The following is a 19651-nucleotide window of genomic DNA, read 5'->3' on the forward strand; positions in this document are numbered from 1 at the left end:
CGTAGGTGCCAACCCAGCTTCCTCTGTACACCCAGACCCTTGCTGCCCTCATCCTGGACCCAGCAATGGGAGCAACCTCCCTCCCTCCCTCTGCAGCACCTCCGGGGACACTGCACGGACCAAGCAGCAGGCACAACCAGGAGCCAGCAAGACTGGAGCGGAGTAAGAGGCAGTTATCACCAGGATCTGTTTCCCTGGCTTGTTCTCCTGATTCCCAAGGGCGGGACTACTCAACCAAGTAGCCCAGAGGCCCTGACATGGCCCCTGCATGGCCACCTCTCTAGGCCCTGTGCTGGGCCTACCCTAGGTCCACAGCACCCTCTAGTGGGCAAAGTCCAAACAGCCAGTGAATTCAGACTTCTGAGGCCTTGGGGCCCTGACTTCTTCCTGCCCGCTACTACCTACCCCATAACCCTGTGAAGTTCTGTGGTTCCCTTTACAAAAAGGAGGAAAACAAGCCCCTGAGAAGCTGGACTTGACCAAGCCCAGAAGATGATAGGAGCAGAGCCATATAGAGGGGAGCCAACCGGGGAGGCAGAGAGCACTCGGAGGGGAGGGTAGTCTTGGAGCACTGGGGAGGCTCACCTGCAGGGTTCCATTGCCTTGCTCACCTCCTCCTGCAGACATCCATGGGGGCTGGCCATTTAAACCACTCACATGAGCCCTCCTAACCAGGACCACACTATCTGGCTCCCAAGAGCACGGTAGCTGCTACAGTGGGGCCCGCTCTGACAAACTCCCTTGATACCGAATTTTTGTTTGAACAGTACTATTTACAACCAGGTGCTGTGGCTCACACCTGTAATCCTAGCTACTCAGGAGGCTGAGATCTGAGGACCATGGCTCAAAGCTAGGAAAGTCCATGATGCTCCAAAGTGGAGCTGTGGCTCAAAGTGATAGGGCACTAGCCATGAACACAAAAGCTCAAGGACAGCCCGCCAGGCCCTGAGTTCAAGCTCCAGGACTGGCAAAAATAAAATTATACTGAAAACTCTGCAGTCTAGGAGAAGGGATATCTGCCATTGCCCCCAGAGGGCAGGAGAAAGGATGCTCAGATTTTTGGTGACTTTGTGCAGGAAGGGAGGCTTCTGCAACACCAGGAACTAGTTCCCCTCCCAAATCAGAGCCTCCTGTAAGAGCTGCTACCAAGGGCAAAACAAGCAGAAAATCTCATCCACCTGTAACACCAGGAACTAGTTCCCCTCCCAAATCAGAGCCTCCTGTAAGAGCTGCTACCAAGGGCAAGACAAGCAGAAAATCTCATCCACCTGGGCCCACGGCCCAACCTGCCAGGTGCCAACCCCGGAGAGATCACTCCAACATCCAGTCTTTACGTGACTAGAGTCAGAGACGCCTGTTCTAAGGACAGCACCCAGTCAGTGAGCAGATGCTAACCATGGCCCCCTTCATTACTCCACAGACAAGTTCAGGTTGGCTACATGCATAGAGAATGACATTTATTGCATGCATAAATATATGAAGATGTACACATTTACAAGGTTTTCAATCTTGACAAGAAACATACTATAACCAGGCAACTCCCACCACGGTGTCATGGAGAGAGCCGTGGCTCCCAAGGAATGAACCTTGCAGCCAGGCAGGCTACCCGATCACGGTCTCAGTGAAAGAACAGTGTCTCTTGGCTGTTACAGGTAGTTCAGTCAGTTGTCATCAGGAAGAGGACTTGCAACGCCATCTGGTTTTCCTGGTGATCACAGATACGATTCCTGAGGCACATATTCCTCCCAGGTTCCCCAAACCCAGATGACCCAAGGGTCATCTGCCAAGCCACACCCCTCACACTAGCTCTGAGTGCAAAACCAAACTGTCTGCAAGCTCAGAGACACACTGAGCTTGTAAACAGAGTTGTTGAAAGTCTTGGGCTTCCAAGAATCCTTCAGTGACAGCTGCTGCTTCTGATCTCAAGCAAAGGCATCTGTGTGGAAAAGCCCCAGGAGGCCATGGGCCTCTGACCTTGCCTGACAGCACACGCGACCTCTGCTTTATGAGCATCAAGGCGGAAGCAGAGCTTTGCCATATGGTCTAGAACACGGTCGTTCACATGGTCGAGTTTCAACACGGCACTTCAGGAGGAAAAGAGCTCACTGGGAAGCCTCCAGGGCCAGCTCTGTGGGCCTCCTGAGGGAAGGTGCCCGGGGCACCCTGCTCTCGGGGGAGTAGTGCCGGGACAGGTTCATACCCACAGGCTGCAGAATGCAGCAGGAGGACTTCAGAAAGCCGCCAGCCAGGACTGGTGCAAGGCCCCCACCTGAGAGCCCAGGGTGACCTGCTGCACCAGACTCAGCAGGCAAGTGTGCCAGGCGGCTCCGAGTTCAGGGCCAGCTGCACTCCAAAGAAATGCTTCCCGCTGTGCCTGGGTGCACAAAGCTCAGCCAGTGGCCTGCGGAGACACCGCGAGGTCGAAGGCAGCCAGAGTCCTGCCGTGCAAGCGGCAGACAGCACACAGTACACACACGGCCACACTGTCAGTCAAACCCCAGGGTGAGACCCCACCCGGAGCCAGGGCTCAGCTGACCCCAGGTGGCTCACCAGGTGTGTCCACGGGCGCCGTGGCGACTTCCAAGCAGTGTCCTTGTGTGACCTCTGGCCCACTCCAGAAGGGCAGCTGAGGCTGACAGGTCACAGACAGGTCACAGAGCGGCCCTAAAGATTTGACTGGAACATCCATGATGCTCTTAGGACTTCCTCTGGGACTGGGCGTCCCTGGGCCAAAGGGAAAACACCCAAGGCTTCAGATTCTCAGGGGCCAGACATCAGCCTAGAGAGCAGTGACCTGTGTGAGTTCTGTGTTGGGCGTGGATGGGCTCTGTGGACTGACAGGCCCCATGGGCAGATCCACGCCTAGTCATGCCGGCCGTGGTACTGTCTCTGAGGTCTTGCAGGCCAGGGCCACATCCCTGGCAATGCTGCGCACACGCTCAGACACGTGCATCTCCCGGTGCAGGGCAGATGCACAGCAGAACTTGCGGAAGCAGGCCTTGAAATTCTCATCCAGGAAGGCATAGAGGATGGGGTTGAGACAGCTGTTGACATAACCCAGGGCTGTGCAGAAGGGCAGAATGGCCACAGCAATCTCACTTCCAGGCTGAACTCCCAGGCCTTGGACCAGCACAAAGACCTGCACAGGTGCCCAGCAACCCACAAACGCAGCCACCACCACCAGCACCAGCCGCGTGATGCGCCGCAGGTTCCGGTCCTTCTCCCGTGAGCCCGAGAGCAGACGGACGCCGTGAAGCCGCCGGATCATGAGGCTATAGCAGACCGAGATGATCAGCACAGGGATGATAAAGGAGAAGAGGAAGATGCAGACAGCAAATACAGGGCCCCAGTAGTCCTGGGGCTCAGGGATCTCCACCAGACACTCGATCTCTGCGGGAGAGAAACAGGGTCAGAGGGGCCACTGGCAACCCAGGGAGCCCGGTCAGGGAGGGGGGGCTGCCCACCGACCTTCATCCTCCACCTGTGCAGAGCCCATGATGGCGACAGGAACACCAACCACAGAGGCCAGAGCCCAGATGGCCACGTTGACAGCCTGGGCCTTGCTGGAGGTCCGGACGTCAAGGGCACGGATCGGGTGGCAGATGGCCACATAGCGGTCCACACTCATGGCCGTCAGCGTGAAGATGCTGGTGAACATGTTGTAGTAGTCGATGGCGATGACTGCCTTGCACAGGGCGTTTCCAAACGGCCAGAACCCCAGCAAGATGTCTGTGCCCTGGAACGGCAGCGTCAGCAAGACCAGAGTGTCGGCCAGGGCCAGGTTGAAGATATAAATGTTGGTCGCGGTCTTCATCTTGGTGTGCCTACAGAGAACAGGGAAGGAAAAGGCTCCACTTGGCCACTGGGCCGAATCCAAGAAGCCAAGGGCAGAAGAGGGTCGAATCTTCCCCGCCTGACGGACAGCCGCTCCCAGCGCCTCAGCCACGGAGGCGTGCTGGACGGCAGGTTTGAGCCCCGCTGAGTCAGACACGGAGGGCAGAGCCTGGGGGAAGAAAGCCTCACGAAGCTCCTCAAGTGATTCTGACACCACAAACGGGTCCCACACCCTCAAGTCTAGTCGCCAGTCTCCAGGATGGGGGGCACCAGCCTGCATTCCTGACTCTGCGACTCTGCATGTGGTGAGGAACTCCTGCCTCTGGGTCCCCCTCAAGACCCTTCTCAGATTCAACTGTTGGAGGTTTCTAAGGACCTGAAGTCTTTAAAACCACGCCAACGGTCTTCCTACTGCACACTGGTATCCAACAATGGAAATGAAAAGGTGATAGGGCTGGGTACGGTGGCTCACGTCTGTCATCCTAGCTACTCAGGAGACTGAGATCTGGGGATCGCAGTTCAAAGCCAGCCCAGGCAGGAAAGTCTGTAAGACTCTTATCTCCAATAAACGACCAGAAAATCGAAGTGGCGCTGTGGCTCAAGCAGTAGAGCACTCGCCTTGAGCTGGAGAGCCCAGAGTTCAAACCCTGCAACCAACCAAAATAAAAAAGGAAAGGTGATGGGAATAGGAGAGGTAGTGATAGGCTATGGTTGGATCTAAGCACATGAAAAAAGGCTGGGAATATTGTAAGACTGATAAGGAGGTGTTAATTGTTGCTTCCGGTAGTGGTAGGGGAGGGGGGTATAATGGTGATACAGTGATGACTGTGGTTATGATAATGATGGCGATGAAGATAGTGCCAGTGGGACGATGGCGGTTATGTGGATAGTGGGGTGGTTCTGGGGTGGCAGCAGTAGAGATGATACTATCCTACATCTGGGGTTCAGTTCCCTGAGAGCAGGGAGGGTGAAAGAGGGAGAGAGAGGGAAAAGGAGGGAGAGAGAAAGAGAGAGGCGGAGAAAAAGAAAGAGGGGGAGAGAGGGAGAGAGGGGGGGAGAGAGAGGAGGAGGGAGAGAGGGAGAGAGGGAGAGAGGGAGAAAGAGAGAGGGGAGAGAGAGGGAGAGAGAGGGGGAGAAAGAGAGAGGGAGAGAGGGAAGGAGGGAGGGAGAGGGGGAGGGAGAGAGAGGGAGAGAGAGGGGGAGAGAGGGGAGGAGGGAGAGAGGGAGAAAGAGAGAGGGGGAGAAAGAGAGAGGGAGAGAGAGGGAGAGAAAGAGAGAGGCAGAGAGGGAAGGAGGGGGAAAGGGGGAGGAAGAGAGAGGGAGAGAGAGGGGGAGAAAGAGAGAGGGGGAGGAAGAGAGAGGGAGAGAGGGGGAGAAAGAGAGAGGGGGAGAGAGGGGGGAGAAAGAGAGAGGGGGAGAAAGAGAGAGGGGAAGAAAGAGAGGGGGGAGAAAGAGAGAGGGAGAGAGAGAGGGGAGAAAGAGAGGGGGAGAAAAAGAGAGGGGAGAAAGAGAGAGGGGGAGAAAGAGAGAGGGAGAGAGAGGGGGGAGAAAGAGAGGGGGAGAAAAAGAGAGGGGAGAAAGAGAGAGGGGGAGAAAGAGAGAGGGAGAGAAAGAGAGGGGGGGAGAAAGAGAGGGGGAGAAAGAGAGAGGGGGAGAAAGAGAGAGGGAGAGAGGGGGAGAAAGAGAGAGGGGAGAGAGAGGGAGAGAGGGGGGAGAAAGAGGGGGAGAAAGAGAGGGGGAGAGAGGGAGGAGAAAGAGAAAGGGGGAGAAAGAGAGAGGGAGAGAGAGGGGGGAAAAAGAGAGAGGGGGAGAAAGAGAGAGGCAGAGAGGGAAGGAGGGAGGGAGAGGGGGAGGAAGAGAGAGGGAGAGAGAGGGGGAGAAAGAGAGAGGGGGAGAAAGAGAGAGGGAGAGAGCGGGGGAGAAAGAGAGAGGGAGAGAGAGGGGGGAGAAAGAGAGGGGGAGAAAGAGAGAGGGGAAGAAAGAGAGGGGGGAAAAAGAGAGAGGGGGAGAGAGGGGGGAGAAAGAGAGGGAGAGAGGAGGGAGAAAGAGAGAGGGGGAGAAAGAGAGAGGGAGAGAAAGAGAGAGGGAGAGAAAGAGAGAGGGAGAGAGGGAGAGAAAGAGAGGGGGAGAAAGAGAGAGGGAGAGAGAGGGGGGAGAAAGAGAGAGGGGGAGAAAGAGAGGGGGAGAGAAAGAGAGAGGGAGAGAGGGGGGAGAAAGAGAGAGGGGGAGAAAGAGAGAGGGAGAGAGGGGGGAGAAAGAGAGAGGCAGAGAGGGAAGGAGGGAGGGAGAGGGGGAGGAAGAGAGAGGGGGAGAGAGGGGGAGAAAGAGAGAGGGGGAGGAAGAGAGAGGGAGAGAGGGAGAGAGGGGGGAGAGAGAGGGGGGAGAAAGAGAGAGGGGGAGAAAGAGAGAGGGAGAGAAAGAGAGAGGGAGAGAGGGGGAGAAAGAGAGAGGGGGAGAAAGAGAGAGGGGGAGAAAGAGAGAGGGAGAGAAAGAGAGAGGGAGAGAAAGAGAGGGGGGAGAAAGAGAGGGGGGAGAAAGAGAGAGGGAGAGAGAGGGGGGAGAAAGAGAGAGGGGGAGAGAAAGAGAGAGGGAGAGAGCGGGGGAGAAAGAGAGGGGGGGAGAAAGAGAGAGGGAGAGAGGGGGGAGAAAGAGAGGGGGAGAAAGAGAGAGGGGGAGAAAGAGAGAGGGGGAGAGGGGGGAGAAAGAGAGAGGGGGAGAGGGAGAGAAAGAGAGGGGGGAGAAAGAGAGAGGGAGAGAGGGGGGAGAAAGAGAGAGGGAGAGAGGGGGAGAAAGAGAGAGGGAGAGAGAGGGGGAGAAAGAGAGAGGGGGAGAAAGAGAGAGGGGGAGAAAGAGGGGGAGAAAGAGGGAGGAGAGGGAGAAAGAAAGAGGGGGAGGGAGGGAAGGAGGGAGAGAGAGGGGGAGGGAGAAAGAGGGAGAGAGGGGGAGAAAGAGAGAGGGGGAGAAAGAGAGAGGGGGAGAAAGAGAGAGGGGGAGAGAGGGGGGAGAAAGAGAGAGGGGGAGAAAGAGAGAGGGGGAGAAAGAGAGAGGGGGAGAAAGAGAGAGGGGGAGAAAGGAAGAGGGAGAGAAAGAGAGAGGGGGAGAGAGGGGAGAAAGAAAGAGGGGGAGGGAGGGAAAGAGGGAGAGAGAGGGGGAGGGAGAGAGAGGGGGAGGGAGGGAGAAAGAAGGGGAGGGAGAGAGGGGGAGGGAGAGAGGGGGGAGGGAGGGAGAGAGGTGAGGGGAAGGGAGGGAGGGAGGGGGGAGAAAGAGAGGTCAAGAGCAAGAGAGAGGGGGAGAGAGGGAGAGAGAGGGGGGAGAAAGAGAGAGGGAAGGAGGGAGGGAGGTAGAGAGAGGGGGAGGGAGGGGGAGAGAAAGAGAGAGGGGGAGAAAGAGAAAGGAGGAGAAAGAGAGGGAGGGAGAGAGAGGGGGAGGGAGGGAGGGAGAGCAAGAGAGAGGGAGAGAGAGGGAGGGAGGGAGGGGGGAGGGAGAGAGGGGGGAGGGAGGGAGGGAGGGAGGGAGGGAGGGAGGGGGGAGGGAGAGGGGGGGAGGGAGGGAGGGAGGGAGGGAGGGAGGGAGGGAGGGAGGGAGGGAGACTAAGCACCAAGAGGCCTTAACTATACCAAGTAACAATGACCATGATAATGGTAGATCTCTGTGCCAAGTTCTCTACGTGGTCTTTAATCTTATTTGAGACTCACAAAGGCACTATTGTTAATATAATTCTATTATTATTATTAAGGTGTTGTACAGAGGGTTACCATTTTGTATGTCAGGTAATGAGTACACTTCTTTTTTGGGCAATGTCACCCCTTCCTTTGCTTTCCCCAAGTTTCCCCCTCCCATTCTTTCCCACAAAAGCACTATTTTTATCTTCAGTTTATGAAGGAAAAAAACAGGCTCAGTAGATCTAAGTAGCTTTTTAAGGCCTTGGAGATGGTCAAAAGCAGAGTCAGGGTTGGATCAGATGTCTCTGAGCCTGGCCGTCTCCAGGCCAGCGTAGCCAGCAGCCCTGACACGGCCCCTCTGGCTTTTTTGCAGGCTGTACTCCAGGAAGTAGGTGAGACCCGTGCAGAGGGGAGACACAGAAGGGAAATACTGGTTGCCACGCCGACCCCAGTAGAGTCTGCTTAGCATGGGAAACCATCTATCAGACCATGATAGGGGCCTCGAGACCTATCTCTGAGTTTTGGGACTTCACCGAAGTCTACCTCAGAGAATGGGGCTTTACAGAAACCTATCTCCAAGTTTTGGGACTTCACCGAAGTCTACCTTAGAGAATAGGGCTTCTAAGAGGCCTACTCCTGGGAAAAGGCTGGCAAAACCCCTGGAAAAGATGTGTTTCTGCCTATCTTTTCCTCATAAGAGTGCCTATTAATCTTTTACTGTTTCTACTGCTCATTGTACTTACTCATTGTCAACGTTCCCTTATTCAAAGCTCTTTCTTAAGAGTGTTGACGACTCCAATATCTGATGAGTGTCTTAAAAATGACTAACTCACCAGAGTTCAGTGCTACCCTGAAACCCCTCTTATGGAGGCTAGTAGACAAGTTATAAGTAAAAGTATTGGGGGTTTCACAAAGTCACTCCAGCAGAAGGAATTGTAAGAAATTTACAAAAAGTTGTAGGCGCGGCTAGAACAGAAAGAATGTATGGCAATTGCTGAGATAACTACTTAGGAGAAAGAACATCCTCATTTACTAAGAGACTTGCTAAATCTAAGTCTCCTTGGTGTTTACTATTAAAGAAGGAACAGGAAAGATCTTAATGGGACAGTTAAGGCCTCTATAGAAAAAAGTAGTGGTTAATTGGTGACAATCATCGAAACCCATTGTATTTCTTAAAAATAGAGGTAAAGCTGGAAACAAGTGCCTATCAGGCGACCAGTTGGTGACCACCCAAGAATGAAGCCCTGCAGCAAGATTATGTAACCTTTTGCCCTTTCTTATGGAGACTTTTGCTATAAAAGTTTGTTATCCTCTGCATTAAATCGCACTCAGCACTCAGCACTCAGCATCCACTCCTAATGTGTGTGAGTTGTCTGTTTGCCATCTCCCCGTCCTATTCCAGGTTCCTCCCCTAGGTATCCTCCGTTGTCCCGACAGAACCCGGTCCGCGGCAGGTGGCGCCCAACGTGGGGCTCAGAGCGGGGCAAGAAGCAGTTTCTTCAGTCAAGGAACCTTGGGAGGTAAGCATCTATCTCTCTCTCTCTCTCTTTTCTTTTCACCTGGAATAGTAGTCAGAAGCTCGTTGGGGTGCTGCAGGCCCCTCAGTTGTGACTGAGAAAGATAACGAGTAAGTAATGGGGAGTTCATCTTCTAAGAATAAGGATAGTTTGTCTCTATTTTAAAACATATACTCCACAGCAGCAGTGGGAGAACAAACTAATCCTTGGTTCCCGCAGGAAAAAGGAAACCATTGAAAAAGTGAATGTAAATCTAAGTTCCATAAAGACGGAACTCCTCCTTCGAGAGGAAACAAAAAACGGAAAAAGGGAACCATTGAAAAAGTGAATGTAAATCTAAGTTCCATAAAGACGGAACTCCTCCTTCGAGAGGAAACAAAAAACGGACAGAGGGGCAACCAGCCCCTCCCCAAGAGAATAAGAAACAGTTAGATCATTTGATACAATTTTCATATTTCAGGAATGGTGAAAGCCTGCAGGTGTGGTCTTGGGGCTGGCGGAGAGTCTTGGCGGACGCGCTATAAGACTGCCAGTGGGGCCAGTGGGAGACGTCCCCTGGACCCCTGGGTGGGGCTGTCCTCGAGATCGGGTAGAGGGGGTTCGAGTCCCCCCGATTGGCCGATTCTCTCTGGTTGGAAGCCCTTCTGGACAGACTGTCTGACCAGCAGTCTGACGCGCTTGCTGTCTGTCTTGAGTGTGCGTATATGTCTTCTGTTAACTCTAATTTGAATCTTAGGCACACAGCCCTGGGGCTGGTGGATGAGGGGCTTACTGATCCCGTAGACCAGAGGAAGAGTGCGCATTTCCCACTTAATTGCCCCTTCCACCCTTTTAGAATTACAGGAGTGCCCGGACCAGATCACCCACCTCCCCAGAGAAAGCGTGACCAAGTGCGCGTACATTACCAACCCCCGTATGCAGCAGTGTGTGTGTGTGTGTGTGTGTGTGTGTGTGTGTGTGTAATTTTAACTTCTTTTTCTTTCTTATCTCGGTTTTATTAATTTGGACACTCCTTGTCCCAGAGATGGGGCAAGGACAAAGTAAGCTTACTCCTCTCAACTTCCTGCTCAATCATTTCAAAGAGGTAAAAGAGAGGGGGTATAATTTGAGTATAATTGAAAATCTCAGAAGAATCTAAAAAGAAAAATTCTCTAGAATAAGTAGAGGGGGTTCTAGTCCCCTGGTAAGTGGTGAGATGTCACCCCATTCACTGGGACCTAATTTTGTCTTTGTGGCCACTTGTTTGTCTTGTTTAGTGTGTGTGTTCGTTTTATGTTTTCTGAGGTAGGGAAGATTTGGGTGAGTGTGACAGGCTCACTCAGCAGACTCTGGATTCAGTTTGCTGAATGAGAACAGCACAGAGATTCAAAAGACTAATTAGTGAATTGCCTTGCTAACAAGCAAGCTCTGGGAAAATTAAGCCCAGCAAAGGTACCTATTTTAAAAGAACTACTGTCTTAAATTTTTGTTTAAAAACTTTAAATAATGTACGTACAACTGATTTTTATTTTTGCGCGCTTTAAGATCTGTGTGTTTTGTGTGTGTCTGTGAACATGTTCAAAGATAAAAAATTGTCAGCATGCTGTAACAATTGGGTGAGTTTAAATTTAAAATTCAAAAGGTTATGAGGTTTGGACATTACCAAAAAATTTTAAAAAATCTTCACATTGTTTTAAATGGCTTTTTAAAAGGTTCTTTAACTTGCAAATTAGAAAATCTGGTATTTTAAAAACTAATATTTTAAAATGCATAAGACTGTTTATACTGTAATCAAGTTATCTGGCTTAACAAAAATGCATTGGCTGTTTGGGGTCTAATTCCCTTGGCTAAAATTTGGGGATAAATATTAGAAATTTAAATGTAAAGGTTAGTTTAACACTGTCAAAGATGTTACCAGTTCTGTCTGTCTAAAACTGTATTATTTCATTTGAGAACCAAGAGAAGAGACGGGGGAAAAACTTAGAAACCAACAGAAGACCTATCTTTAGAGGTGAAGGGTGAACAAGCAGAAGTGCAGTTCAGCTGGTCATGCAGTGGGACAGGCCCTGGGAGGAGTCCATCCATGGTGAGGCAAGCTGGCACAAACGCAGTTCATCTAACCCTAAAGAGTCAGATTGAGTGTGTGGCCATTCCATAGGAGGGGCCAAGTGGCCCATCGCTGTTCTGTCTCTTTTCCCTGCAGATAGACACTGAAAACATGATGGTTAAAATGAGTGGTGTGATGATCTGATTAGTACTGGAAAAACTTTCCCTTGGATGTGTTAACATTAAAATTAGGAAGGCCTTAAAAAGAGGGCAAAAAGTTATTTGTATAATGTGGCTTACTTTCAATTATGTTCTACAATTAGGATGTTTTTAAAAGTTATAAAGATGTTAAATCTAGCTTTGTGGTATAGTAAAGGTGACTGTAATTCTTGCATTAAGGAAAATTGTCATTTGAGTTTAAAATTTTTAATGTGTATCTGTTTTAAAACAAGCAGCCAAGAGACAATGAGTGACACTTGGCCTCAAGATTTCAAGGGATCTTTTCAAAATGCAAATGAAAACTAAAGTACAAAATATTAAAGGTGATTAATAAGAGGTTTAAAAAAATAGGGAATGGATTTTTGGATATATAGTTTAAATGTAAAATCATTCTTGACATTGGCCTCAATGTGCAAAAAAAAAAAAAAAAATAGGATTATCAAAATGATTGCTATTCTAGTTTGCTCTTATAGGTTTTTTAAGTTTCCAGCAAGCCCAAAGCAAAGCACAGAGGATTCTTACAGTTTGTCAGATGTAACTTTGACTCTTAATAAGTGTCAGGTAAGTGCATGCTTAAAAGCTACTTCTATGTTGACCACCTTGTTGCTTTTAATTGGAGTAAAATGGCCTTTTATAAGACTCAGTGATCTGCAAACTGGTTCAAAGCCAGCCCGGGCAGAAAAACGTCCCTGAGAGGCTGTCACCTCTATTTAGCCAGCAGAGTACTAGCCCTGGACTGAAGAGTCAGGGGACAGTACTCAAGCCCCAAGCTGGAGACTCACAGTGGCAGAGTACTAGCCCTGGACTGAAAAGTTAGGGGACAGCATTCAAGCCCCGAGTCTGGGACTCAAAGTGGCAGAGTGCTAGCCTTGAGCTGTAGAGCTGAGGGACAGTGCTCAGGCCCCGAGTTCAAGTCCAACGACCAGCTAAAGGGAAATGCCAATGAGGCATGAGGCATTTATCCCAATGTAGAGAAGACACTCCTGGGACGAAAGCAATGGAGGAGCATCCAGAGGCAGTAAGCCACTGCTTGGATGGCAGAAATGTCAGATCCTAGAGTCATTTGTGCGTGGCCCTTCAAAACTGGTCAGAGCCGGGAGGTCATAGGAAGATAGTTTGGAAGCATGCCTAATGTTCATGACTACCTTGTAAGGGACAAGAACTTGCCAGTCCTCTGTGATAGTGAAAAGCTAATGTTATAAAATGTGGGAGATAGTTTAAATCTCAACCCCTTTATGTGCCAAAAAGCTCTAATTGGCAGCTCCAATTGAGCTGACACTAGTTACATGAAATTCATCTGCCCAGGAAAAAGTTTGTAAACCTGAGTGTTTTTATTGATATCTGTCTTAGGCATTATTTGGGATCATTAGAGATCACATTCCTAAGCCATCTAAAAAGATGCTTTTTGCAAACTAGAGTGCTAAACAAGCTACACTGCTGTAGCCAGAGAAAAGGTCTGTGCAGTTGTCAAAAGTTAAATATTGTTCTTAATGACATCTAACCCTGATAGCCTCTTTGTAAAATAGGCTAAGGTTATAGGTTCTTGGCTAGGTAAGATCAACGCCCCTAAAGTCAGCTTGAAGAAGTTACAGAAGATTGACCTTCGCCCTTCTACCCCCATTTTAAGATCAAGAGTCCAGAGTCAGTTTTGGAAAAATGAGGCGAAATAGATAAAATAATTTTTAATAAGGGCATAAAAAATAGTGTTAACTGCCTTCTGTGTCTATTAAAAAAAAAAAAAATCTGGTTAGTAAAAAAGTTATTTTGGTAAATTGTCCTGGGCTATTGCCTAAATGTTCTTAGAAACCAACGAAGTCACGGCCTGCCAAGCCTATGTATTACTTGCATCCTTAACCAGTCTGTGTAGGAATTTACAGCCCAGCATGAGGTGTGACAGTCCCTTGGAGCCACTGAGAGACCCGGCTGTTGCGGTTGCTGCTGCTGCTGCTGTTGCTGCATACCTTAATGGGTAAAGTTCAACGGCGGCCTGACAGTCACCTGGAGGAACTCCTGCTTGATTCCATCACCTGAATCTGCTTCCTGGTTGAAAGCTGCTAAATCTAAGATCTTGTGGGACATTCTTTTGGGTGATATCCAGAAATCCTCTCTATTCCCACAGTGGATATTGGGGACAAGGATATCACTGGCTTGCTTGTCTTAGGCACTTCAGTGCATAGTGACTGAAAATCCACTCTAGGGTCACAGCCTAGTTTGACTCTGATATGGTAATAACTTGAGTGTGTTATCAACAGAGGTAATACTCTTAGCCTTAAAATCTAGCAAGCTTCTGCATCATGGTGGTGCCTTAAGGCTGTTCTAAGATAAAGGTTCCGCAAGCCAAAGGAAAATTGGGCAGTTTTAAACTACAGCTACAAAGATGGTCAAGAGATTGTAAAGAAAGAAGGAAGTAAAGAAAGCCTTGGAAAGAGAATTGGGGAAATTTGAAAAGTAAGGATTGTCTTTAAGACAAACCTCAGAAAGTTTAAGTATGTCAGAAAGTTTAAGTATGTCGCAAATGGTATGAGTATGTCTTAAAATTGGAGCTTACAAGTACAGCTGGTATAAAATTGATACACGGAGTCAGGACTGGTGAAAATTTAAAAAAAAAAAAAAAAAAAAAAAAAAAAGGGGCAAATGCCACGCCGACCCCAGTAGAGTCTGCTTAGCATGGGAAACCATCTATCAGACCATGATAGGGGCCTCGAGACCTATCTCTGAGTTTTGGGACTTCACCGAAGTCTACCTCAGAGAATGGGGCTTTACAGAAACCTATCTCCAAGTTTTGGGACTTCACCGAAGTCTACCTTAGAGAATAGGGCTTCTAAGAGGCCTACTCCTGGGAAAAGGCTGGCAAAACCCCTGGAAAAGATGTGTTTCTGCCTATCTTTTCCTCATAAGAGTGCCTATTAATCTTTTACTGTTTCTACTGCTCATTGTACTTACTCATTGTCAACGTTCCCTTATTCAAAGCTCTTTCTTAAGAGTGTTGACGACTCCAATATCTGATGAGTGTCTTAAAAATGACTAACTCACCAGAGTTCAGTGCTACCCTGAAACCCCTCTTATGGAGGCTAGTAGACAAGTTATAAGTAAAAGTATTGGGGGTTTCACAAAGTCACTCCAGCAGAAGGAATTGTAAGAAATTTACAAAAAGTTGTAGGCGCGGCTAGAACAGAAAGAATGTATGGCAATTGCTGAGATAACTACTTAGGAGAAAGAACATCCTCATTTACTAAGAGACTTGCTAAATCTAAGTCTCCTTGGTGTTTACTATTAAAGAAGGAACAGGAAAGATCTTAATGGGACAGTTAAGGCCTCTATAGAAAAAAGTAGTGGTTAATTGGTGACAATCATCGAAACCCATTGTATTTCTTAAAAATAGAGGTAAAGCTGGAAACAAGTGCCTATCAGGCGACCAGTTGGTGACCACCCAAGAATGAAGCCCTGCAGCAAGATTATGTAACCTTTTGCCCTTTCTTATGGAGACTTTTGCTATAAAAGTTTGTTATCCTCTGCATTAAATCGCACTCAGCACTCAGCACTCAGCATCCACTCCTAATGTGTGTGAGTTGTCTGTTTGCCATCTCCCCGTCCTATTCCAGGTTCCTCCCCTAGGTATCCTCCGTTGTCCCGACAGAACCCGGTCCGCGGCAACTGGTAACAGGAAGGAGGTTGCTGCATATCACCCAACCACAAAGGGTCATGGAGTGGCCTTTCTAGGATCCTTCCCTGTAAGTTAGTGCTGGGAGGGCCAGCTGCTTTTCCCACTCCCGTATCTGACCACACGCATGCATGTGCACACACACACACACACACACACACACACACACACACACACACACAGAGATGCACCTACACGATGCAAACCCATGGCTATGTGGTCCATTTCTCTCACTTTGAGGTATGGGAGGGTTTGCTCAGGAACCTTGGAGAATGTGGGGAAGCAGACCCTGTCCTGACTCCACTAACACACTCCTAACCCTACACCTCCATTGGAATCTGGAAGGTCATAGAAGACCATGGGTACCTCCTTCAGAGTCACCCCTTTCTGGATCAGAGAGAACATTGTAAATTATTCAGAAACCTCACCCTGGCCAGGCACCAGTGGCTCACATCTGTCATCCTAGCTCCTCAGGAGGCTGAGATCTGAGGAGCATAATCCAAAGCCAGTCCAGGCAAGAAAGTCTGTGAGACAAGCCAGCAGTAGAGCTGTGGCTCAAGTGGCAGACGTCAGTCTTGAGCAAAAGAGTCTCAGGAACAGCATCTACTCTGAGTTGAAGCCCAGGACTAGAACTAAAACATTAACAATAACAAAAGAAACCACAGAAATTAACAAAGTGGGACAAACACAGCAGTGGTACTCATTAGACACTGTGAGTATGAACTACAGGGGGCTGGGAAGGTGGCTCAGTGGTAGAGCGCTTACCTCGCATGCATGAGGCCTTGGGTTCAATTCCTCAGCACCACATAAAAACAGAAAGCTGGAAGTTGTGCTGTGGCTCAAGTGGTAGAGCGCTCGCCTTGAGCTGAAGAGCTGAGAGACAGCGCCCAGACCCAGAGTTCAGGCCCACAACTGACCAAAAAAAAAGAACTATAGGGTATGGATAGGAGGGAGAAATTGGGAGAGGGAACAAAGGCATGATATTGTCCAAAAAGAAATGTTCTCTTAGCCAGGCACCGGTGGCTCACACTTATAAACCTAGCTACTCAAGAGACTAAGATCTGAGAATCACGGTTCAAAGCCAGGCTAGGCAGGAAAGCCCATAAGATTCTTATCTCCAATGAATCACCAGAAATCCAGAAGTGGAGTTATGGCTCAAAGCAGTAGAGTACTACTCATGAGCAAAACAGCTATGGGACAGCACCCAGGCCCTGAGTTCAAGTCCTCTGACTGACAAAATAAAAAAAAAGAAATGTAGTCTACCTGACTTAGGTAACTATAACCCCTTTGTACATCACCTTTATAATAACAACTTTTGTTTTGTTTTGTTTTTGTCAGTTGTGGGGCCTGAACTCTGGGCCTGGGTGCTGTCCCTCAGCTCTTCAGCTCAAGGCGAGCACTCTACCACTTGAGCCACAATGCCACTTCCAGTTTTCTGGTGGTTTATTGGAGATAAGAGTCTCACAGACTTTCCTGCCCAGGGTGGCTTTGAACCGTGATCCTCAGATCTCAGCTTCCTGAGTAGCTAGGATGACAGGCGGGAGCCATGGCTCCCGGCTACAATAGCGATTTTTTTTTTTTGAAGGGAAAGAAAGCCAACCCTGGCTGTGTCGTTATTGCCCAAGTACCTCCCGCAGCAACCTATTGTCCCCCAGTTTGGCCTTCAAGCCCTTTTCCACTGTCCCGGCCCCCTTCAATTCCCTCCTGAGCGCACAGATCCATCACTCATTTCACACTGGCCCAGGACACACTCCATGTGCAGGGTCCCTGCCCACCCCACACTGCCCCGCATGCCCCCCACCATGAGGCCCTTAAACAATGCCCTACGCGGTCCCTACCACCCTAGCTACCCAGCATCGTGGCCTTCTCTTTGGCCCCAAGCCTTTTCATCTCTGAGCACGAGCAGAAGGTGGGCTGGGTCAGACATGAACCATGAGCAGAGACCCCTGGAGCCCTAGAGAAGGGGCTTTGGGCCCTTTCTAGCACCGAGCCCCGTGCCTGCCTGCCTGCTGGCTGAGAAGAGCCATCTCCTGCTCTGGTCCCTATGAGGTCGTTCACACAAACAATCTGGCGCAGAGCCCGGGTTTAGCTCAGACCAAGGCTCTAGGTGATGACGCTTAGCCTGGGGCAGACGGGGCGGAGGGAGGGCGTGAGTGCCCAGGGCCTCAAGTCGGCTTGGCTCTGGACAGAAGGAGATGGAATTTAGTGAAGGAAGCAGGAATCCCCACCTGCAGGTCCCCCAGAAAGGCCTCTCGCCTAAGCGCTCCCCCCAAGGGCTATGACAGGGCCTACCTGAGGATGACGTACATGACGAGGCAGTTCCCCAGCAGCCCCCCGACGCACACGGCCAGGTAGAGCCCCACGATGGTGACCTTGAGGCCGAGGGGCAGGAAGGCACTGTGGCTGACATTGAGCAGCAGGCTGGGGGGCAGCTCACTGTGGTTGGCGGTGTGGAGGGACAGGTTACCCTGAAGGTGGCTGTCGTAGAGGACGTCCCAGAATGGGGCAGGGAAGAGGGACTCCATTCCACCACCCGCGAAGCCACCGGCTCAGCACCTGGGACAGGACACAGAGGTGAGAGACCACAGTGCCAGCTGCAGCCTGCGGGAGGCTGGGCTGCCGGTGCGCAGCCCGCAGGCGCTGGAGCTCCACAGGAGCCCGTGTGTCCACTGAGACACACGGAAGCCCATGTGAGAGCACTGCCGGGCACAGACACACTCACACGGGGGGGGGGGGGCCCACACAGGCACACACAAGGACACCACACAACTCCTCAGCATGGAGACAGTCACACACAAACATGGATCTACACACAGGGGCTCAGAGACACTCAGACATGCACACAGAAATGCCCAAACCACCCTCCTACTCAGCCACACATGAGACTGAGCCTTGCCCAGAAATGCCCAGGGCACAGGTACTGGGCACAATGTCCTTCTGCCCCTCCCTGCCCAACTGAGCAGCCACAGCCCAACTCCTACTAGTCCTTACCTCCAAAACCTTCTTGAGAGCCGGACTGCGGAGACCCCAAGCCCCGTGCAGACAGATGAGGTCGGCGGGAGCAAAACGGGCCGGCTACCACCCCTCTTCTGCACACAGGGTCCGCACAGGCTGCGCACGGCTGCTCCTCGCAGATCCCAGACAAGACGCAGCAGTCGGTGCCGCAGCCCGGAGCTGGGGGAGGGGACGGAGGCTGCGGCTCTGGAGAGGCAGGCTGCGCAAGCAAGGGGAGGGGGCCGTGAGGAAGAGGACCAGCCCACCCAGGGCCACCTGGGCCCTGTACCAGATGGGGACAGACACAAGTCCCAGGGTATACTTAAAGAAGTGGACACACAGAGCCCAGACACAGGTCTACATGGACTGGGTCCCACCACAGAGACATCTACAGACACAAAATGAAAGGGTGCACAGGAACTCAGGCATATGCTCCAGGAGACGTTTGCTAACCCGGAGGCAGATGCAAATGTCCACCAACACTCAGGCTCTGGACTGCTCCCTGCCCCAAGCTGTGCCGTAAGCCAGGGGTCCAACGAGGCTCACAGCAGCAAGCCGGCAGCCGCGCCAGGGCTTGACCTGCTTTCAGGGTTGGGGGCTTGTAAACATACAGGCAATTGTCTGAACCTAGGGCCCAGGACTAGCACCACGCCTACTATGTGTTGCTGTGCCGATTGTGTGTCAAGGCCAACACAAACATAAGCTGGGCACCACAAGAACAATGGCCACTGAGATCATTTTCACACAGAAGAGCGCAGGTAGCTTCACAGGTGCTGAGCCACCTCTCCATAGTGTGGAAACATAAGGAAGCCCAGTTCCGCTTGTTCCTTGGAGCTACCCGCCCCTCCCCCATGCACCTCTGCCCAGGCAAGTCCCAGAAATGGGCCTTGACATGCACACTGCTAAAGGGTCCCTGTGAACTCTTGCAGCATAGGGTTCAGAAGCACAGTCCGCAGAGGTGAAAGGCCACAGGACAAGGCCATCTGGGTGACCTCTGCACTCAGTACCCAGCTCACACTCAACCATGGGCATGTTCTTCCTGCCTGAGCTGGGAGGGAGAACAGACCTCCCCCCACAGGCAGTCCCTGCTCCTTCTCCAAGGATGGGGACCTGGTTGCTAGGCAACTGGCAGCAGTGTTGCTAGGATACCTGTGGAACAGGAGAGGACAAAGCAAGCAGACCAGAAGAGGCCAAAGCATCCCAAACTGTCTCCCAGGACTCAGCTCTGCATCTATATTACAGCTTAGATGCAAGGGCATATGGACACTCAGTGGATCCGTGAGGACAAATATATACCAAGTTATCCCAAGGCAAGAGTAAATACATGGAGACACAGGTGTATGTGCAGAGATGTCCAACAACTCACACAAGACAGAGTATGGACCACAGGAGGACACAGACCAGGGCTCTCAGATACCCTAGGGCACACACACACACACACACACACACACACACACACACACACTTCCAGACAAAAATGACCTCCTCAACCTCAGAAGCTCAAGGAAGCAGAAACTGGGGGAGCTCAGACTCCTGCGACCTATCCCCCGTCTCCGCCCGCAGCCCTGCCTGCCCACCTAGACAGCCTCCTTTCCTGAAGCCTTTCTGCTATCTCTCCATGCAGGCCTCAGCCAGGGAAGGGTGCTGATGGTGTGCAGGTGGGCAGAGCAGTCATAGCACAGGCCCGTCCCTCACACATAGCCACGGGCCTGCTCCTCTTTCCTTTGTGCCTGTCTTAA

The 19651-nt window shown here is 50.9% G+C and overlaps 1 protein-coding gene across 2 annotated transcripts; it reads right to left on the bottom strand.

Moving 5' to 3' along the window:
• Window positions 1-1444: 1444 nt before the first annotated feature.
• On the bottom strand, window positions 1445-17998 carry LOC138837744 (nociceptin receptor). 2 transcript variants are annotated; one of them, XM_070036686.1, is made up of 4 exons: window positions 17910-17998; window positions 17211-17474; window positions 3469-3824; window positions 1445-3390 (listed from the first exon to the last, which is right to left on the bottom strand). In XM_070036686.1, exons 2-4 carry the CDS (start codon window positions 17441-17443, stop codon window positions 2867-2869), a joined length of 1113 nt encoding a protein of 370 aa, XP_069892787.1. In that variant the 5' UTR covers window positions 17444-17474; window positions 17910-17998; the 3' UTR covers window positions 1445-2866. The 2 variants fall into 2 exon arrangements, with proteins under 2 accessions (XP_069892787.1, XP_069892788.1); XM_070036687.1 differs by lacking the exons at window positions 17211-17474; window positions 17910-17998 and adding an exon at window positions 15347-15441.
• Window positions 17999-19651: the final 1653 nt, after the last annotated feature.

This window comes from Dipodomys merriami, unplaced genomic scaffold (assembly GCF_024711535.1).
Source record: "Dipodomys merriami isolate MVZ:Mamm:240054 unplaced genomic scaffold, mDipMer1.0.p SCAF_275, whole genome shotgun sequence".
Lineage (NCBI taxonomy): Eukaryota > Metazoa > Chordata > Mammalia > Rodentia > Heteromyidae > Dipodomys > Dipodomys merriami.